The 22,801-nt window shown below is 34.9% G+C and overlaps 1 protein-coding gene across 1 annotated transcript; it reads left to right on the top strand.

The window, feature by feature from the left end:
- Nucleotides 1-753: 753 nt before the first annotated feature.
- Nucleotides 754-21,800, top strand: ISA3 (isoamylase 3). The gene is made up of 24 exons (XM_086438028.1): nucleotides 754-1,132; nucleotides 1,224-1,281; nucleotides 1,406-1,480; nucleotides 1,617-1,774; nucleotides 2,839-2,932; nucleotides 3,777-4,013; nucleotides 4,402-4,506; nucleotides 5,821-5,925; nucleotides 6,844-6,978; nucleotides 7,113-7,199; nucleotides 8,267-8,324; nucleotides 10,771-10,834; nucleotides 12,018-12,117; nucleotides 13,158-13,258; nucleotides 14,970-15,021; nucleotides 15,842-15,904; nucleotides 17,639-17,728; nucleotides 17,827-17,899; nucleotides 18,692-18,771; nucleotides 18,902-19,006; nucleotides 19,089-19,187; nucleotides 19,747-19,808; nucleotides 21,057-21,168; nucleotides 21,323-21,800. Exons 1-24 carry the CDS (start codon nucleotides 984-986, stop codon nucleotides 21,434-21,436), a joined length of 2,376 nt encoding a protein of 791 aa, XP_086294154.1. The 5' UTR covers nucleotides 754-983; the 3' UTR covers nucleotides 21,437-21,800.
- The last annotated feature ends 1,001 nt before the right edge of the window (nucleotides 21,801-22,801 follow it).

Genomic DNA, 22,801 nt, shown 5'->3' with positions numbered 1-22,801 from the left:
TAGCGAGCTAGCATTTTTAAATGGTCCAACTAAACAATGGATGAGATTTGAAGATAATCTATATAGATTTCAAGGACAACTGATACTGTAAATCTTATATTTCCCTTCCCATCTCTTTCGTCATCGGATCCCAAAAAAATTCCCTCTAAATCTAATCCTAAAATAAAGATGACAATTTTGCCCACCTTTGCCTCGATAGGATCAAGTTTTCACACCTTCAAACAGTTTTGTGATGATTTGGGGCATGGGCAGTTTTCATATACTTGTCCTGATTTATATGATAAAAAATTAAGGGACCTAGATGTGCATCCTCTAAATTCTTATTAAAATTTACTTTAATAAAAGAAATTTAGATCTCTCAATTTGATTATAAAAAAAAATTGTGTTAAAAGGTGGAGTTGGGGTGGGGGTGGATTTTAGAAATACCATTAGGGGGGCGAGGAAGGATTAACAAATTTATACCCATGTCGGGTCGGGGTGTAATATTAATCCGGACTGGAACCGGGTTAAGGTAAAGTCGACCCAAATCCAATCCGTTGCCATCTCTATCTTAAAATCCCAGTGTTTTAACTCTGAGAACTCCTTCGAGTCAACATGGACAGTTCAATGATTTTGAATCGCTCGAGTCAGTTTCGATTGCCAAAGATAAATCGCGACGCGAAAACGACGGGAAATATGAATGAAGAACGAAGCGAAAATGGATCTGTCGTGGGGGACACAGAAAGAACTTGCAAGAGATATTTAATTCGTCCCCTGTTTGGACGGTTAGCGATATTTTTTTGTCCGCCCGTACACGTGTCCACACACGAAGCCCCTCCTCATATACATCTTCACGTGGCAAGCCAAAAAGGGCGCGCTACGTTTCCGCAAGAAGATCACGATAGCGTCAAAAGGCACTTTTATTCTCGCTAAATCAGTCAATCTCTCTGAGCCTTTCAAAAGCGTAGCTGGTTCTGGTTCTGCTTCGTTCTTCTTCTTACTTCATGGATGCTCTGCTTTACTCGCAATATGGAACACAGATGCTCCACCTCAACTCACATTTCTGCGATTCGAAGACCAAGCTTGCTCCATTATCTTCGAGAAACCCTACTCGTTGTGCTTCGATTGAAGGTTTTCGCCTCTTTACACTGAGGTAAATTTTATCTGGATTTGAAATTTAACAAGTTCTCCGAGTGTGTGATCCTTTTTTTTTTTCGTGTGGTTATTTCTTAATATATTTACAGATTGAGATCAAGTAAGAAATCTGTGTTTGGCAGTAACGAACAAACATTTATTAGTAAGGCATGATCTCTACCTTTTACAATGGCAATTGCATATATTTCCAGGTACATATGTGCCTGGCTGTTTCACATCCATTCTTTCGTTTTCCAGTTGTTTGAATTTCGTAATCTAATTCTTGGCTTAGGTTAGAGAAAGTGATCGAATCAACCGTAAGATTACAGGTGTTTACAATCGTCGTGCTCAAGAAAGTGTGCTCGAGGTACTTTTAAATTTTAATAACTTTGTTAATTACTATCAAGTAAAATCGATTGCTGTTTCTAATGTTATTGTCGAGTGGGAAACATTTTTATGATCTACAAGCATGTTTGATTTAGTATTACTGTTTGTAACATTAGGAAGAGGCCCCAGAAATGTCTGAGATCAGCGGACCATTCAAAGTCTCTCCAGGACAGGCATTTCCACTTGGTGCTTCGGAAGTAGAAAATGGGATTAATTTCTCTCTATTTTCCCGGCATGCCTCTGCAGTCACACTTTGCTTAACAATTCCAGAGAGGTGACAACATTTTCCCCTTTATATTCTTTGAAAGGAGGTTTGAATTCTAAGTCTGAGAGTGAAAGAATTATGCTCGAAAGTTTCTAAAGGAGTTCTATAATGTGTATGAGTTGTGCCCACGCTTGTACTCCATAAAAATTCGGAAGCTACCCAATTGTATGTGACCATTCACAATGTGTTTAGATGCCCAAATTGTGCACACTACATAGACTGAACATGTGGGAAATCCCCATATGAAATAGTGAGAAATGTAATCTTTGATCATGCCAACATTTCTTTCTCCACAATTATTGGGTAAGTTATGATCTTAAGTCATCCAAAATTAATGCTACAGAAATTTATTTATGAATTTGATGAAAAATGCTAGAAAAATTTGTTTATGAATGAAATCAATTCAACAATTTTCTTTGCATGTATTACTATCTTATACTCAAATTTATAAGAATATAAATTTGTGTGTAGTATTACCACAAACCGTGGATCAAAACTCCGCCTTCACACTTAAACCTATCAAAAGAAATTATTTCAAAATGCTCCAATTATGTTTCTTGCTAGCAACAAGAAAAAAATAGAAGAAAACAAAGACAAGAAGAACAAGATAAGAGAGGAAGGAAACATAAAATACTGTTAATATATAATTATATAAATGAGTAGTGAAAAAGAAAAGAAAAAATTTAATGTGTGAGGAGTATGACTTGGGAAAAATGTGTACGCCTCAGTAATGCCTCACACTAAGGCCATGCCCATTGGATACTGGTTGGTCTAAGGCATGCACCTCAATCCTGCCATGCATTGAGGCTACACTTCTGGCTCTAAGGCGGGCCTCAACTGTTTCACATTTTTTCCTTGAGCTTTAGGGTATTAATAATGAGCCACGTCTTGAGATGCGCCTTGAGGTGTTAGCCTAAAATTATTTTAAAAACACTCTTAATGTGTACTTTAATTGTATTGGTATGGTTAATGTTTTAAACTAGTTGTTGGTGTGTTCTGTAGTTATATAAATATTGAATATTGTACCTTGCAATGTGATACTTGGATTTATCTCATAAAGATATTCTTCTTAGGGGAAATCATGAGGAACTAGATTCTGGAATGGTGGAGCTAACATTGGATCCTAGCATCAATAAGACAGGAGACATATGGCACATATGTGTGGAGGTATTCTTGATATTAGGTTTTGATGTAAACTGACGTACTTCATTTCTATCTTCTTCGTGTACGTGGGTCTCTTTCCTTGCACTAAACAGGGAATTAAGTGGAACTTTTATTGTTGTCTCTTTCATTTTTTTGCTAATATTATTTGTAAGATCCCATCAATGGTTTTCTCCACATGAGTTGTGACTTGGATTATTTTTAGATTGTAATTCATGTACTTTCAAAATTTTAGCTTGTAGAATGTTTCCCTTTTGATTAAAAGCCTTAAGAAGACGATGACATCCCTTTTTTCATCTTCATCCATGTTTGGTAATAATGCAAATAAATGTCCTGATCTTCTTCATCTAATGTCTGTTTATGCTATCTATAAGCAGTTTAGCGGTCAAAAATATCTTCAATATTTGATCTGTGGAAATCACTTGCTTGAACATCCATCTTATATCATCAAGTTTTCCCCACTGTTTTGGTTGTTCTTCGGGTGCTTATGTTCACCTTTATCATATGGTGTATGTTGAATGAATCCTGTTTGTCCATTCGATTATATCTAAAGCCATGCCTTCTTTGAAACCGTTGCTTCAATATAGATATCTTTCCAATGTTTTAGAAGCTCTCCAAGGCTTTGATTGCTAACTGGTAATTTTTTTTCCTTAGTTAATTGTTATTTTAGTTTCCAATTCTGTCAGTTTCACAAATGATAATGTTTCATGGATTTACTTTTACAGTTCCTTGGTACTGAGGCCATATATGCATTTCAATGATACGGGCTATTCTCAATGTGGCTGAGGATGCATTTTTCGTGAACTTTCACTTGCTTATTGTTCTATGCCATATTATTTGAAAAATGCAGGATCTGCCTAGAGATGGTGTTCTTTATGGCTATCGCATTGATGGACCTCGGGGATGGAAGCAAGGGCATCGGTTTGATAGCAGTATCATACTTTTAGATCCTTATGCAAAACTAGTTGAGGGTCGCAGAATTTTTGGAGATGTTAGCCACAAGATGTCTAAATTTCTTGGAACATATGATTTTACAAGTTTGCCTTTTGACTGGGGAAACAACTACAAGCAACCAAATATTCCGGAGGTAAACCTAATAGGTTTCTTTAATATCTCTACAAAAAGGACGTTTCTTTTTTTCTTTTCTTTTCTTTCCTTTTTCTGTTTTAGATCAGATAAAAAAGGACATTTCCTTCCTTGGGACAGACCAAATCTCTCTCTCTCTCTCTCTCATTTTTTTTAAAGGATTACGGCTCTAATATCATCTATTAATGTCTGTTAATATACCAATTATTCTCCGGGTTCCATTTTGTGAGCAGCAAAATCATTATTGATTATACTGTCATTTAAATGTTTGGCGTCAGTATTGGGAGCCTCGTCTTGCACCCCGTGTTTCTGTTAGGTATGCCTTTTATATGTATACCTTTGTCATATTCTGATCTCCGTTTTTTTTCCTTTTGTTGTTGTTAGTGCAGAAAGATCTTGTTATATATGAAATGAATGTTCGTGCATTTACTGCTGACAATTCGAGTGGGCTCGATCAAAACATACGTGGGAGTTACCTTGGTGTGATTGAGAAGGTAATGGCTTCTTGGGTTAATCTGAATGACAAACTGACAGTAAATAAATTGCTTAAGCATTTTCCCTTAATTCTAAAAAAAGAAAAATCTGAGGTAGTAGGGGCCTGCTCTTCATTTTATGATCTTGATCTATATATGCACAAGTTCTGGTTACACTCAAGATGAATTGCACAACTTTCAACCTGAAGTTTCAAGATCTTTTTTCCTTTTTAGAATAAGCAAAATAAATAGGTTTGTAAATCTTATTTTATTTTATTTTTAATTTGTGATTGTGCGATGTGGAGGGGGTTAAGGGAGTTTTCTGAGTTGAATCCTGTACAAGGTTTTAGATGTTGGTGTCAATCTAAGTTTAGATCCCTCCAGAAGGGGAAACATGCCGGGGAAGTCTGTGGAAACATACAAAAACATGCATTGCTATTTTAGGGTGTAATAAAACAAACATGGTTACACAATTTGTGCTCGTTATACTACCAAACAGCCATCTGGAACACAAGGCTCTTGGCAAGTGGTAAATTCTAACGCACATATCTAAGACTCTGATGGATTAATGTTCATTAATCATGCATGGAATAAATGTAGTACTAGACTCATATGGGTTTATTACACATAGAGCTATGATGTGGCTCAAAGTCACGATCTGCATCGTGGGTAGCATATGTGACAGTGGGTCCATGTTGGTATGTTTTGTCTTCGGTAGTATTTTGAATTGGACACATCGGCATATTTCAGCTGATATATGTTGATCAACTACACAGATCGAAAAAAATTAGCTTCCCCATAGCCAATGTATGTCTCTCTCTAGCGTCTAGACTTTAGAGTGTGGACCATGTACCTTGCAATGTTCGACTGGTCTATGCTTCACATTCTTGAATAGTTATAATATTTTTTCTGTTAAGAAAGTTTGATCTGAATGACCGGGAATGTCCACTGCAGAGATACCAAAAAAGAGAGGAAAAGATACCATTAGTTATCAGTGACTAGATTTAAGAAGGTAAAACAGTTGTACATGCAAAATTACCATATGCTTGTGGTGTGTGAAAAGACCCCAAAATGTATCAAATTGTTTTTGTTCACAATTCCATCACAATTGTTGTTTAACCTATTACTTTGTAAATCTGTTATTTTTTCAATCTGGGAATTCCTTCCAAACTAGGAACCATTCCTAAAACAGTTCTTTGAATATATATATATGTACTTGGAAGATAGACAATGGTTATAGTTAGAGGAAAAAATATGTTATACCATAGTGGGCATTCTTTATTAATCTATTTGATGAACCTATCTACCAACATTCTGTCTTTTATTCTTGTTAAGATCCCACATCTTCTGGAGCTCGGAATCAATGCGGTGGAACTGTTGCCTGTTTTTGAGTTTGATGAATTGGAGTTTCAGAGGTATCCAAACCCAAGAGATCACATGGTAACGTTGATCATTTTTCCTTACATTCATATGTTCCTTATGTTAGTATTAGTAATAGTGTTCCACATTAAGAAATTGCATGTCAAATGAGGTTTATATAATTTTTGGCATTGTCCTTACCAGTTCTCTTTTTTCCTCCATTTTTCTTGATGCAATAATCTGGGCCTGTTTGAACACTGATTTTTTTTCCTTTCCTAATCACTGAGGTTGCAGAAAAATTAAATTAGATCTCTTTAATTTAGAGAGCTACCATTGTCACCCCAACTTTTGCTTATTACACCAAAATAAAGAAAATGAGTGAATGGTTGAGAATAAGTAAAAGTTGAGGTGCCAATAAAAGTTCTCTTGTTTTTTTTTTTGCTAGATTTCTATTTTTTGGATTTCAGATTTTATATGAGACTAATCATAATTGTAGACAACTCTTGAAATTGTTTGAAACGAGTGTTATAATGTTTTGTAATGTTGAGATAATAATTTGAGTCAAACTGTTATAATGTTTGAATGGTGTGTTTTAATCTTTCATTGGGGTGTGATAAATAATTTTAGAAATTGGTGTGTATAAGTAAAAGTTTTGGTGCCAATAGAAGCTCTATTTGTTTATTTCTGATATCTGTTTGTTTCCTATATGATAGAAAATCCATAGAGCCTAAGCAAACTACACTTTGATTTCCGCACTTAATAAATGTTTGGTCATAAAATATAGTTTGATATGTTATCACTGTGTACATACAATAAGGTGGTGGTTCGAAAAAGTCTTCCTTGTTTCATGTATTTATTGCTCTTTGCATTTTCTGGTTTTGAATGAGTTTGAATATACTAGTATGCATGACTATTTGTGATTTCTCATTTCTTACATTCTCAAGTGATCTTATTCAAGAATTCATACTTTTCATGCTATTGAACTTTGAAATCTTCAAGATCAATACATGGGGCTATTCTACGATAAATTTCTTTGCTCCTATGAGTCGTTATGCTAGTTCTGGTGGGGGGCCTCTGGCTGCTTCTTTGGAGTTTAAACAAATGGTGAAAGCATTGCATGATGCTGGAATTGAGGTAGGTTGTATATCTCTTTAGTTATTTGAGTTACATCAGTTGGTTTATTCTCCATCTTTTTTTCATTTCTAAAATACTTGGTGCCGTGCTTTTGTGAGACATTGATGTACTATTGTTATTATTGTTCACTACAGGTCATCTTGGATGTTGTCTATAACCATACTAATGAAGCTGATGATGTCCACCCTTATACTACTTCTTTTCGTGGCATTGATAATAAGGTGATTTCTGCATTCATTTGTTAATTTTTGTCCATGGTGCTTGTGCATTTATTTTTAGAAGAGATTTGGTTTGTAAGGGAAGGAGCTAAATTTATTGTTTCTTTGAGGGCCATCTCGTCGTCCTTTTTGGATATGAACACAATTGAATTGATATAAGACTCTTTACATAAAATTGAATAGCGGAACATGATTTCTTCAACAACCCCAAAATTTTCGGATAAGGCCTTAATGACAATAATGATTTATAACATGAGGGATGGAATCCCTCTCAGTCTCATTCTCACACGAAGCTTTCCTTTTCAAGGAAATCTCTCTCTTTCTCATGCTGTGGATACTCTTGTTGAGATTTTATGTCATAAACTTGCTACTAGCATTGGCCTCGAGCCTTTTTCCATGAATGGATCGGACTAAAGGCCTTCATATATTTTTTTTGATAGGCAACTAAACGCCTTTGTATTGTGCTTCGAACTACTAACAAGTAATGAAAACGGCCTTGGCATAAGGAACCACTCTGTACCAACATAGATAATTATACCAAAGGAAAATCCAATAAATCCAACAAGGATAATTTTTTATTTGAATAGTAGACCACTCCTATGCCATGGAAACTCCTTGTGGGGCTTCCATCCTAAATAAATAAAAATCCTATAAATCTAACAAGAATAATAGTCGGTTTGAGTAGTAAGCTGCAGTTTTGGCATTCCTTGGGTTTTTTAGAATGTTGACAAAAATTAGTTGTAGGGTTTTACTTGAAATCTAAATCTTGACTCTGGCCAATTTTAAATGGAAATCTACACAAAGCAATGGTTAGGCTTTGATGTATGTCGTTTTTTGAATATTGGATGGTACTTAGTACTTTATATGGTAGTCATGAGAACTGTCCTGCTAAACCTTAATGATATTTTCTTATTTTGTATATCCTTAAGTGGTATGCATTTTGGTGTTAGTGGAGGTCGGGGGACGTGCAAATTCATCTATTTAAGAATTTTATTACAATTTATGTACGAGTTTTGTTGGTTTGTTAGCTTTACTTCTAAATGATATCTTTCCTACTAATCAATTTACAGGTTTATTACATGGTGGATCCCAACAACAATGGTCAATTGCTTAATTTCTCTGGCTGTGGTAATTTCTACTTATCTTCCTTGAATTGATTTTTTTTACATCCCTTTCAATAATTTATTGGGTTGTAATCGTGGTTCATAGTATTAGTTATATTATAAAGAAACATATGCTTCTTTTGATAAGATGATGAACATACTGATTGGAATTATTGTAATTACTTCAAGTAATCGGGGTTTGTTTTAAAAGGATGTAAATAGCAACTTTTTCAATAAGTTGGAACTTTTAGGAACTTCACGATAAAATTGCAGTCTTCTTGATTAAATCAGAAACAAAGGGGGACTACTGGTATTGTTTAGTAATCTGGGGTATGTCAGCCTAGACAAAATTTTAGCCTTCCCAATAAGAGAGGATGATCTCAATTGGTTGATGAATCCTAAATTGGATTCATGACTGTGGTTACCTTTATGGGATGTATGGATGGTATCAATATGGGGTTTGGTGATTTATTATTGGTGTTTAATACAAAGATTTGATGATATAATGAAAGCATCACTACGTTGGAACAATTACACAACCCTAATCCTATCTCCCACCTACCCTCCTTTTTTCTAGAATTTTCCCTTACTGACTTATTCCCTGAACCTTGACTTAGTGACTATTCTGGCACCGTACCTCTAGTGCTGCTTACGTTTTTCATTAGAAGAAGGGTATGTGTTGAAATAAGCATCTTGTTTTCTTTTTTGGTTTGAAAAGTTCAAAAGTGATCCTAATCGGACCCAACTTTTAGCGTAGTCTCTATGATCATTTGATATTCAAATATAGGAATTACTATAAACAATTTAACATGATGCATCCATATGAACTAAGATATTTCATGGGATTTGATTTCCTAAACCACTTGTGGGGATATTTTAAGTCAACAAAGGATTATCATGTTAACTGATGAAAAGTGTATTTAATTAAAATATATCATTAGAGATCGATGTTTGATGTTGGATCCTGATCAATGCTTTCACAAGGGTTTGAAGTTCTAATAAGGATGCAAAAGAACTCCAGAGTGCTCCTATGCACTCTAGCCGGAACAACCTGACAACGATTACAAAACAAAAAATCCTGTGCCAAACAAACTGTTGAGTCCCTGCCTACATTTTTTCCACTAGCCACAAACTAGCCTGTGCCTGTGGTGACTGCTTGATGGGATCTATTTTCCAAGCTGAGGAAATTCTTCCCTGTCCATATCAATCAGTTGAAGTGTATACCAAGGTTTAAGTCTTTTCCTTCACGTTCCAGCCATAATAACCTACTCACTTAAGTATGGTTCTCTGGATACAAGATGACAAGACTGTCTGAGCATGACCAAATCAAACCTTGTTCATCCCTGACTGGGGGATGTTCTGCTACAAGGTCATAAGTAGAAGTTGAAGGTCTCACAATCCTACTCCTTATCACTGAGTTGGAGGGCCAGTGTGCTACACATTTCACTGTAACCCATCCTAATATATTTCATGCTCCACATTGTTAATCATTTTTTTTACTGCTCTTAGACTCTCTTACTTGTATGCTCGTCATCATATTATTTGATAAATTTTAGGGACATCCGGGAGGGATTTACTATATTCACCCACTTTTATCTTTGGTGTTGACGGCATGATTGGTTTCTCTTATATCTTGGGAGAATAAGAAGCAGGACACTGTTTCAAAGTCAAAAGCTGAAGCAGAATATAGAGCCATATTGGTAACGTGGCAAAATTGTGAGCGATTCCTCAGATCTTCTTATCCATCTATCCTTCCCAGTTCTCCATATGGAGACAATACTTGTTCAATACATCAAAACCCTTTTTTAAATGAGCCTAAGTGTATAGAGGTTGACAGCCATTTTATTGATTGGAGAAATTTCAAGGTGATTTATTATACTTCACATTTATGTTGACGTATAGTTCGCCCATGTACTCACTAAATCTTTTACTTGTTCCTGGCATTCTTTTATTATTGACAAACTGATGCTTATCCATCTGCATCATTTTAATTGCTTTACTAGAGTTTTTAGATGGTGGTAGGAGTACTAATGTGATTATTGTAGGTTGAGCTTACCAAAAAGATTGACATGTGCAGACCAACCATTTTATAAATTTTGTAATTATATTTAAACACGAAGTGCTTTGAGGAGTAAGACTGGTATCATTCCAAATTTCTGCTGCATTGAGTTCTTAATAGGGTGACCTATCCTCTCAAATTTCTTCTTTTATTTTATCTTGGAATACTTTAAGAATGCAAAACATCGAAGGGGAATAAAAAAAAGCAATAGAAAATGCCTTATTGTTGGTAACTTGTTCATCTTTGCTCTTCCTAGCTTTTCTATATTTTCCAAATTGGGCCAGGCAGTAAAATTGTGTTACTGCTTTGTGGCAGAATTGAGATAGCTCCATTCTTGCTTATTTCTAATCCAATGATGATCTAAACTATACCATAAATATTTCAAATGAACTGCATTTCTTCTGGTATCCAGGAAATACATTAAACTGCAACCATCCTGTGGTCATGGAACTTATACTTGACAGTTTGAGACACTGGTATGGACATTCAAGGGTTTTCTTCTCTAATCTCTTATAATTGACTTCCAGATGTATGATATATTTTTAAGTTAGAATAGCTCTAAATAATTGAAAATGATCTGATGATATCATTAGAACAGCTTGAAATTTTCTGTTCACTAGTGCAATACCACATTAATTATTTTTTAGGTATCTAGACCTTTACTTCAAATGAAACATGATTTCTTGGTATATAAAGTTTAGTAATAGTGTACATAATTTTGGGAACGAACATTTTCATGTAAGCGAACAGCTCCTTGAGTCTCAACTTCTCATCAAAGACAGACAGATTTGGATTCGCATGGTGATCAGTCTGTTCCAGATGGCTAGAGGCCCATTGAATCCTAATTGTATTGTCTCTATTATGAAAATCATACACAAAAATACAATGTCAAAAACTATGGCAAGAACTGAATAAAGAGAACAGCTCCTTGAGTCTCAACTTCTGCCTTGACTTCAACAAATTGCAGTCGGACCCATATACATCCATTAGTATATTCAGTGGATTAAGGTTCTGGGATTAATGTTTGCAATTCCAAATTTCAGGTCGGACTTAGTTTGCTTGATTCAGGAATGGTTGACTGGTTTTTGGACATGGTTACTGTGAGAGGTTTCTGCCCTGGGCCTAAATTTTCGGTACTAGAGTACTATTTTATAGTTGCAATGTTTGAAAAACCGTGAGTGGTTTTTTGGGCACGTCTGTTTTTGAAATTAATAGTAAAGCATGTCAAGGTTGTGTTAGGAATTCAGTAATTGGGGCTACTTATCTATTAGTGGATTAATTTAGTTAACTTTGACCTACGATGGAGTGGAGGATTCCATTTAAGACAGTAAGATTTGTTTTAGGAATAAGAGTCTGGTTGTTTTTAAATACTGTGCAAATATCTCTAGAAGGGACCTTTTTTTTTTTCAAACTAAAACTTAAGATTTTTTCTTTTCCTTTGCTGGTAGTTTTTTTTTTTAAGTAGGTTCTTTTGCTGGTAGTTGCCACAGAAAAGTATGTCTATCCTTTATTTTCTCTTACTGAATTTCTTCTGCAATTAGCTTGATTTCCCAAAAAAATTGTTCATTCTATTCTATTTTTGGTGAACGGTTTTTGCATCCTATGCTCCTTTTTTTAATTCTAAAATATTTTCATGTGTCTTCTTTTGACCTACGGAAGGGTCATTGATTATCATGTGGATGGATTTCGCTTTGACCTTGCAAGTGTCCTTTGTCGAGGAACAGATGGTTCTCCACTTGGTGCTCCCCCCCTTATCAAGGTAAGCTTATAATTTTATCATTTATAATCTAATTGTGAGTACCGAGAGCTTTTGAAATTTGAAGGACAAATTGTGGAACTACGTGTTTCTTCAAGGAAAAATGTAATTCTTTCTCTTTAAATAAATTTCCATATGAGAAGTAACTTGCCTCTGCTACTCTTATTACAAATGGGTATTGTATGGTACCATTCATTACAAATCATATCCATGAGTTCAACCATTATCACTTAACCTGAAACTGAAGGTCAGGCCATAGTAGCAATTTGACAAATGCCAGACATATGGTACAGAAAAAGTCCGGCTGAATTTTGGTTTCAGCGCTCAAAAAAGGTCAAGAAAGTGGGAAACATAATAATATCAAGCTCAACATTTCCTAGAAAATAATATCAAATGCTTTTTAAGAGAAGATAAGTCATAAGGTGAGTTAATGATTTTCTTATCCTCATTTGATGTTGGAAAATTTAAATCCAATCGTATCTTTTATATTAGAAGTTTCAGTATCTCCTTGTAGAAACCTTTAATTTGGAGTTTAGGGGTCTTTGGATGTTGGAAAACATAAAACATTAGATCATTTGCTGATAATGAATTCTACGTTTTTTTTTTTTGTTGGTTTTAGAATAATTTTGAGATAAATTGTCGTTTCATAAAACATTCCAATTTAAGGTTGTCATTGTTTTTTTTTCCCCTTCATTGTTCAGTTTGTTTGCTGCCCATATGTATCATCCTTTGGTTTTTCTACTACAGTAGAGTACACATGTAATCTTTAAATATAATAAGGGTGTCGTACATCAGTCTTTGCTTACTGAAATTGAAATTACATATGCATTGCATCAATGCCAGTGCCCTCATTCATGCATGTCAGAATTTATTTGCCTGTGTATGTACCAACGCATTCATACGTAACATTATTATTAGTTGGGCTGTTGGTATGCCAGTGAAGATCTTGGCAATTGGTTGTGCTATTTGTTGATAAATTGCTGGTCATTTGGAAGTTTGTTAAGTTACCTTCACATTTACCTTATTATTACTTAATGTAACAGGCGATTGCCAAAGATGCTATTTTATCAAGATGCAAAATAATTGCAGAGCCTTGGGATTGTGGGGGTCTTTATCTTGTGGGAAGATTTCCAAATTGGGACCGGTAATTTTTATTGAATTTTGATTTTCATAATCTATATGTTATTTTTATTCTTTTATTTATATGAATGGAAAAACATAATTGATTGTGCTTACCCCAAATAGTTGGAATAAGGCAACTTTGTTGTGTTGATGTTGACAATGCTTTTTTCATTATTATATTTATATCCTTTTGAAATGGTCACTTGCACAATTGGTTGTTATTACATCTTCAGAGCTTCTAGGACTAATGGTCTTTTGGGCCCAGCCTGCTATGGGCTTGGTCTTGGGCTGTAGTATACAGGCCTACAAACCTAGTCCTGGGTTAGGCTTTGGCCTGAATATTTACACATGATGGCTGGCCAGGCTTCTGCCTGGCTATTCCAGGACCGGCCTCGGGCAGTCAGATTCGGCACAACTGGAACCTGTCTATTAACACATATTAATAGTTATATTTGTTTATATGCAAAACAGTGTGATGGATTGCTTATTTATTGTATAAAGATTACACTAACAATAGTGCAACATTTACTAAAAGGCTCTGTTATTCAATCAAGTTGAAATTTTTGTCAGTATTGGGTGGGGTTTCTTTTGAACTTCTACTGTAGAAACTATGACACTACAATAATGTAAAATTTGTTAACGTGACCAGTTCAATTATGTTAAGACTAATATTTAGTGGAGGTTTTGACTTAAGCATGTTAAAAATATAGATAGATGGTGGTCTGTTTCGGTTAATAACTTGTCGTTTTTCCGAGTTAGGGTGTGGAACCTGGGGATGGAGTGAGGAGTATCCCTATTGTATTAGCTTGTATTGAACTGTATTGCTGAGTGCCAGTCTCTTTGATTGTCTCTCTATTAATTGATGATATGGTACGTTACACAAGAAAACACTGGAAAAAGGATACACAAGGAAACATTTTGATACTCACAACAAAACATTTTCCATAGCATAGACGAACTAGACATGTGGTCCTGAAGTCTAAAGTACAATACTTTTTTCTGCACCATTACTTTTGTTATACATCTCTCGTCTGTCAATGGCTTCTACCTTAGCCATGTATAGTGGTTGCCATTTTGCTTTTGGCAGTTAAAATCTTTCTAGGGGACCTCACAATAACAATGCTAATTTAATAATAGCCCCCATTGATTTGGGAAGAGAACCAGATTTGGTGTATGATTCAAACAAAGATGAAGGAATAACTTCCAAAAATTTGAAATAACTGAAAATTTCCTTCTTGTTTTCAAGGTTGAAACATAAAGGCCAACTTTGACCAAGAAAACAGGAACCATGCTAACTTTTGATTCTGGGCTGGGAGTGGCATTTCCCTCTGCATGTCTATGAACATGCATGCATACATATGTCCAAAAATTCCGATACCACCATGCCCTTGTTATATAACTAGAGTGTAGAGTACCTAGAGGTAGAATTGTACACAACTTGATACTTAAAAAAAATTGTTCACAATTTAGGCCTTTGGATACATATGATAACATTATTGAATATAGGATAATTCAAAATGAGAATAGCCGTGGATCATTTAGATCCTATGTTTTGAGGTTTCCTGAAAAATGACAACAGCAATTTAACTGACTCAATTAGATTTGAGAGTTAGCATAACTTTAGCAGTGCATTGTTTGTTGGAAGCCATGCAAAGGTGATAAGCTCATTCATTTTTATTCAGACTGTTTTAAGAACCCTTGCATCCATTGTTTATTAGATTTCTATCATGCAGGTGGGCTGAATGGAATGGGATATATCGTGATGATGTTAGACGTTTCATAAAGGTGATGCCCATAAACAACTGTGTTATTTATAATTATTTGATGGCTTCAATCCTTAGAGGTTCACATCTATTTCTTCGTATCGTATCATACAACATGGAAAATTGATCATTCCAGATAAACTTAACACGCATAACAAAAAATGGAGTAGGAGAAACTAAGACATACTAGCAAGTTACCTCATAAGATATTGAGACACACTAGACATTGGTAAAGGTTAACATGACTGGTTTGAAATGCCATGGTTTAATTTAAGCACGCAGTTCTTAACTTAGGCATACAAGACATTTGTAAAGCCTAAGTTTCAGTTGGTGTAGATATCGTATACATGCATATTGATTAATCATGATTAATTTGATTGACCAGGGTTGATTCTATGCCCACGTTTCTGTATAATTTGAGATTTATCGACTTTGGTAAAGGATGATTTCTTTTGAATGAGATGTTATACACACATTTGTTTTACATGATTTAAATTGAATCCTAAGCACAGGAACTGTACCTGAAATCATCATGTATGCCTTATTGTAAATATAGGGGTGTGTTGCAACACGAATCCTAGTTGAAATTCTACTTTTTCTTGAGCCATCCAAAATTAAAATACAAACAAAAATTACAACCTGTTTTATTTAAAAGTTACAACCATAATCATCCTCATTACCTTTTGTTTTGCAATATTATATCGGATGCAATCATGTTGCTTGATAAAAAACTGTCAAACTTTCAAAATGTGGTTCCTTGATTGAAAATATCAACTTTTCACGTTTTTTTACGTTATTATGTGTGTTTAAACTAATTTGACTTGATGTGTCCATATTGATAGGGTGACTCAGGAATGAAGGGAAATTTCGCAACTCGTGTGGCTGGATCTGCTGACCTATACAAAGTAAGATTTGTATTGTCATACTAGTTTCATGAGCTGTGGTATTTCTATAACTAGTTTAAATGCCCCCTCTGACCGGGTTACCACCTCCCCCGTTCAGTTTTTTTCCCCCTTCCATTTTCTCATTTATTTAGACACCAATATTTGTTATACCCCACCTGTTATCCAACTGATGACATGCCTCGTTTTGACTTTGTTGTCAGTTGTCCCCCACCTTTTCAAAATTTTTGGGTGATTTAGGCAGCCCTCTATTAAATTGGTTAATGTATGAGATACCCATGGTTTTCAAACTAATGACATGCCCTCCTCCCTTGACCTTGTTCTTCATTTTTATACTAAGAAAAAAACCCAAAACATCCTTATTTTCAACTAGTGACAAAAAATCCTTAATTTTTGTTCCTAACTAGATATCTTCAAAGTCTTCTACCTCATAGTAAATTAATTTTAATTTATTTAACTTCATCTTCTATCCATCGTTTTGAACATCACCTAAATCTCTTGTATGAAATACTAGTATTTTCTATCAACATTAAAAATCTCATCATCGTCTACCTAAAAAATCCTATATTGTTCTTAGATTTGAAAATTAAAGTAGATTAAACTTAAGGTTGAAAGCTAAATCTTACCTAAAAGGTTGAAGATGACCGATTGCTAATAGAAATCAGAGGGTTCTTGGTTTCACGTTGGAGATGAGGGTAATGAGGTCATTTTGCATTAGTCTATTGTAGAAGACTGGGGTCAAGGGGGGTGTGCAGGCATTTTGGTGAACATGAAATGCCTATTTTTGTAAACAGAAGACATTGTCCTCTTGACTTGGATATTCTCTCATATGCTAATGTGAAATGACATAAATGCCACCCTTTGAATTTTCTCCCCAAAATAAGTCATCTTCGAACTCTAAAACCTTACCATTAAATATAGTTTGCGCCCCCAAAAGAAAATCCTGGCTCCGCCCCTGGTTGAGGCCCCATCATAACATACAATCATCACTAAACATCAATGCTTGATACCTAAGTGAAACTCCATGGTTCAAAAATCCTTAATGAGGCCACAAATGGGCAGGTTCTGGACCCAACGGTACATATCGAAATAGGGCAAACGTTGATAAGAGAGAAAACACCCCCCCCCCCCCCCCCCCCCCCAAATGAAGTACAAGATGGGAGCTTTCCAAACACACTTTTTTCCCTGATTCCATCCAAGCAAGTCCTCTATGTGGGTGTGCACGTGCACAATGTGGGGTAGTTTATGTTATTGTGCTTCAGTTTGTATGGTATTAGTGCCTTCTTTTTCAAAGTTGTATTATGGGCATCATCGCCCAGATGCCCAAGGAAATTAGGATTTGTACTCTTAGTAGTGAGGAAATTTTTTTCGGGTATCCAAAAGACCATTGAGATTTCTCAAGTTATCAGTAATTGTGGTATTTACCTCTCATTGTTTGTTTTTTCACTTTCATACGGTGAAACTTATTTTTCATGATTTCATTTCGGTAATTATTATTGAAGTCAACAAACAATTTGGCATGAAAGCACAGTGATATACTGTTTCTCCACTATAAATATGGTATCTATATTCCTTTTTTCATTCTATAGCCAGTTCACACAAAAGCTTCACCTGTTGGTCTTTCATGACCATAAATTGTGTTTCTTTATTGTTAATTATTAATAAACGTCAATCTTACCAATTGTTGTGAATTCAACTTGTGGATATGGTTCCTAATATGTTAATTTAATGGTATAGGTAAACAAGCGCAAGCCTTACCATAGTGTCAATTTTGTCGTTGCACATGATGGATTTACACTGCATGACCTTGTTTCTTACAATTTCAAGGTATTCTTGCAGTTTTAGAGCAATTTCTTCAAAGATATTTTTTAAACCAAGCCTTGCAAAGTTTATTCTTTTTTAAATTTTGATTGGTGTTTTGGTAGCACAATGATGCTAATGGAGAAGGTGGCAATGATGGATGCAATGATAATTTTAGTTGGAATTGTGGTTATGAAGGTAAGGTCCATAATTTTCTACTTTTTGTTGTCCTCTTCTTTGTTTCGAGCCTTTGGAACATGATTCTAAAACATGTGTTTACTGTTTGAAGTTTTAGTGTTTTAGGAGGGAAAAAAGAAAATTTTGGAGGAACATTGATGCAGCACAAGCTATTGGGTCCACAATGGGCCCTTGAACTATAGTGGTCTGAGCCTCTGTGGAACATGGAATCACATTGATGATTCCTCTCTAAATGTTATTCGATTCCACTAATTGGGCAATAGGCTCTCAATATATTTGCAGTATCTCTTAAACCATATATTGGATTTGTGTAAATTCGAATTTTTAGAAAGTTGACTAAATTCCTCGTCCAACCATATATTTTGGTGCGTGTTGGTTACATTTTCCTCACCTATTTTCTGTAGTAAAAGTTTGCACTCCATTTTACATCAAAATTGGTACTAGAGTTCCCTCCATAAGTTGTGGTCTCAGTGCTTCCTACACCAGATGACTCATTTTGGATAATTCAACGATGATTATGCTTTTCATCAAATTGGTACGAAAGTTCTTGCATTAAACATGTCAGATAAATGTTCCAAAGTACAAAGTTAGATCTGGTAAAAGAACACAGCTTGTAGCTTTATAGGGAATTCAACCTTCCATATTTTTCCTTTTCCCTTTTGACCTCTTTTCCATTACCTACTCATTTTTCCTGTGTAACTCATTAGATCTACTCTCTCTCTCTCCAATTTTAGTTAAATTATTTTCTTACACTAAGAAATGGCTGTCATTCATTCTATCTATTCTTAACAGGAAAAACTTCTGATAATAACGTCAAAGCTCTACGCTCTCGTCAAATGAAAAACTTTCATTTGGCATTAATGATCTCCCAGGTATCTCTATCTGACATATTCATTTGGCTTAAAATAGTATATCATTATCATCAAAAAATTTGTTCATGACTGAATAACTATTCATTTGAAGCTATTGACTGTGTGCTTGTGCACAATGCCATTTACATAGGGAACACCAATGATGCTAATGGGAGATGAATACGGTCATACACGTTATGGGAATAACAATAGTTATGGACATGATGCTGGTATAAATAATTTCCAGTGGAGACAGGTAATATGATGTTCTGTTTCTTTCTTCTTTTTATCTAAATGTAGTAGTACCAACTAATGATTCATATTTTCTACACAAACAGCTGGATGCCAGGAAAAGTAGTCAATATAGGTTCTTTGCAGAGATGATAAAGTTTCGCCGAAACCACTTTGTATTTGGACAAGACAAATTTCTTGACAAAGTAAATCTCATTCACCTTCTATATATTGACACTTGATTCTTTCAGTTTTATTGTTTTAATATTGCAGTAACTGATGGTAGTATATAAGGCCTCTTTAATTTTTCATAGAAATTGTAGGTGTTCTAGATCTTTAATTGCATATAAAGATTCTCGAAAGTTGTTTTTCTTTGTTAAACTATGTTGCATTGATACGGTTACAGGTGTTGGAGTAATGGATTCGGTGAACCACAGAAAACAGGATTTGCTTTTATAGAAAAATTATAATAAGGGCAAGGATGGATAATATGATGGGATATCTTATCATTTCTATCTTAAACCTATAGCCAAGAAAATGTATGATTGCATCATGACTAATGTTCTCCCTACTGTAGCCATAACTGCTGTGCGACACATGTGATCTACAACCTATGACACACTGCCATTTTACTGGGAACACTGGTTCTAGCAATCTTGACATACCAGAAGGCCGTTAATTTGTTTATCACCCAGAATTTTAGACTCATTTACTTACCGGTTATTGCATAAGTATGAAATAATTCTAATCTTTTAATTCATGCAGAAGGATATCACTTGGCATGAGGACAATTGGGACAACTATGAGAGCAAGTTTCTTGCATTTACGTAAGGAAAAAATCCTGTTTCTCAAGTAAAATTATATTTTTCTTACTGATCATATTCTTTGTTTGCTTTCAAATTTTGTTTTTGCGTTGAAGTAGTGCCATGTAATTAATTCTTAACAGTTTTGTCAATCACTTGTTATCACCAGTTCACCATCACCATCAATGTGAATGTGATACTCCATTTTTCAGAAATGATAGAAATTTAAGTTTAATTCAATATTAGGGGCATTTGCTTGGCACTCGTCAACATGGTTGTAGTTTCGGTTTCTTCCTTTTTTATTTATTGAATTTAGAGACCAATGTTTGAGTTAATATGATTTAATTTTTTTCTATGTAACTGATAATATAATTACCTGATTTTCATTTCTACTAGAAATACATGCCTAATAATGTTTTCTAAGTTCTACTATTGTCTCAAAATTAAACTGATGTTAAACCTGTAAGGCATTTGGGGGGTTACTTTGACACCAAATTCATCCATGTCCAAGTTACGTAGCTCATTGTCCATATCTGTAGAATTAGAACCATCTCATGCAATTTGGACACAGACATGTCTACCACCAACACTTGTCCATGTGATTGTTTAGCTACATATAATGAAGGCCATTGATGGAACCAATGAGTGCCCTGGTTTAGGTTGAAGGCCGTAAAATGAGGAGTCGAAAGGCTAATGAGAGCATTGATCGAGGTGATGAGAATTGATTTTGAGGTGTGTGCTTCAAATAGAGGAGGTAACCCTGGATAGAAAGGAATAGAAGAAAGGGGTTTGTACAGCTGACCCCAAATAGTTGTGGATGTGAAATTTGGATTTTGATGATTGCAAGTAACATTTTTCTGTGTCCAAATTATATAGGATACTCCCAGTTTCATTAATGATCGATTTTGTTCATGTTATCCAATTGTGGTGTCTGTATGAGCATTAGGTTTGTATTGTCATCTCCAATCCCGGTAAAGGAGGATTGTGTCAGGTTGACAGCCAGTCTGAAAGTAATGTCAAATCCCTTTAGGATATGAATTTGTTGATTTTCTATAATAGTTTGTTTTCGTACTATGTAGTAAATGTGTCCAAGTGATCAGATATACACTAATATTACTTAATTGATAAAAACAAGATAATAAAATAGACAGAAATCAAGTGTCTTTACATTCCACTTTTGGAAAAAAAAAAAAAAAAAGGAAAAAAGAAAGAAAAGGAAAAGTGAATTTGCTTCATTGGAAGGTCTTATAGACATCGTTTATCTTATTGCAGGATCCATGACAGTAATCATGTGAGTGATATCTACATTGCATTCAATGCACATGATTTTTATGTTAAAGCTATAATTCCCTCACCTCCGTCCAAAAGAAACTGGTCTCGAGTGGTATGCTTCCTTCTTTTTTTCTTCCTTTTGTTTTTTTTGGAATAGCATGTCTTTAATAGGCTTAGGTTGTCATGAACATTATAAAATCTCTCTCTCCTCTTTTTCTATTTCGGCGTGTCATGTAAGTAGCCATGGGTGATGTTGAATTTTGCAGGTAGACACTAATCTTGAATCTCCTAACGATTTCGTTCCGGAAGGTGTCCCAGGCATTGGAGGGACATATAATGTTGCCCCCTACTCTTCTATCCTTCTTGAAGCGAAACAATGAGACCAGCCTAAAGTAGGGGTTTCCACTCTAAAGTTATCAAGAAGTTGGTGAGATTTAGATCATGCTTCTGCTTTCATCTGAAGTTATGCTTCAATCTTGAATGTAGAACTGCAATGCTGATATTCTGACCTCAATGGATCTCTGCCATACATACTGTTGTACTGCAATTTATTACCGTCGGCGAAATCTATACAAACTAAAACTGTCCCTAAATAAGACAAGCTGTATATGCTGGGAAATGTTTCAGAGGTTTCACTACGTGGTAAAATATCATAATCGATCAAGCTTCCCATTCTTGTACCCTGGAAAAAAATGATCTTATCAATTGTTGAAATAAAACATATGCCACATATTTCTCGTTTAACGGATATTTGGCCAAATTTTTAAGTGGATTTCTGAATCCAAAATCTAAGAAAACTTGAATTTTTGCCATATTCCGAGTTAACCTATCTATTATCACCAAAAACGTACACAAATGCTATTTGTTTAGCCGGTCCTCTTAGTTTCCAATTATACATACAGAATGGGTAATCGATTAGTGCAGTTTGGGTTTCCATCCATATTAGAAAAAAGAGAGATTTACACTGTAGACCCAACTGTTGCAATTTTATTACAAAAACTCCCGTGGAGTTCTGACAACTCCAAGAACCTAACTTTATGAAGTTTGTTACCTCCCAACCCTACTTTATTATCAAGTTGGTTACCCAAAACCTTGAAGTGGAGATCCACGTCAAAACAATCACATTGATGAGTTAATTTGTTACTCAACATACGTTGGAGTTGGAGTGGATCTTAACCGCATAAATTTGTGGTGCCCAAAACATGATCTGATGAAAAAAATTCTTAGAATTTTGAAATAACAAAATCGAGAAACAAAGTTAATTTTCACTGTTGAATTTTAGATCTAAATTTGAGAGTTTCGGTAGTCATTCATTCTCAACACTTTGATCAAGCTGAAAAAAGATTTATTTTTAAAATCTTTCTATATAGTCGTGCTAGCCTGACTCATAAAGTAAAGGCTTGTCCGGTAACAAACTTGATAAAGTAGTGGAGTTTTTGTAAAAAAATTTCAACAGATAGGTCTGCCCAGTAGGAAAAATAATTTATCATGAAATAATTTAAAAAAGAAAAACCTTATGTATCGTTTGCTTGTTCGAAAGGTTGACCCACCAAGCTAATCATGTTTGATACAAAGATATCAAAAGTCAGTATGACAGACTGATGATTTCCATCCACTGATTTGAACGTTGTCCATCAAATACTTGAAAGGTTTTTTCTTGAATCGTGATAATTGACTACACCTCGTGCCAAACTCAATAAATTATCCTGTCCGACAAATTTGGAAATCATAGATTTACACACCTT

The sequence above is a fragment of the Akebia trifoliata genome, chromosome 4 (genome assembly GCF_017979445.1).
Source record: "Akebia trifoliata isolate Shusen 1 chromosome 4, ASM1797944v1, whole genome shotgun sequence".
Taxonomy (NCBI): Eukaryota; Viridiplantae; Streptophyta; class Magnoliopsida; order Ranunculales; family Lardizabalaceae; genus Akebia; species Akebia trifoliata.
Note: the sequence above shows the minus strand (reverse complement) of the source record. Positions and strands in the feature narration are given on the sequence as shown.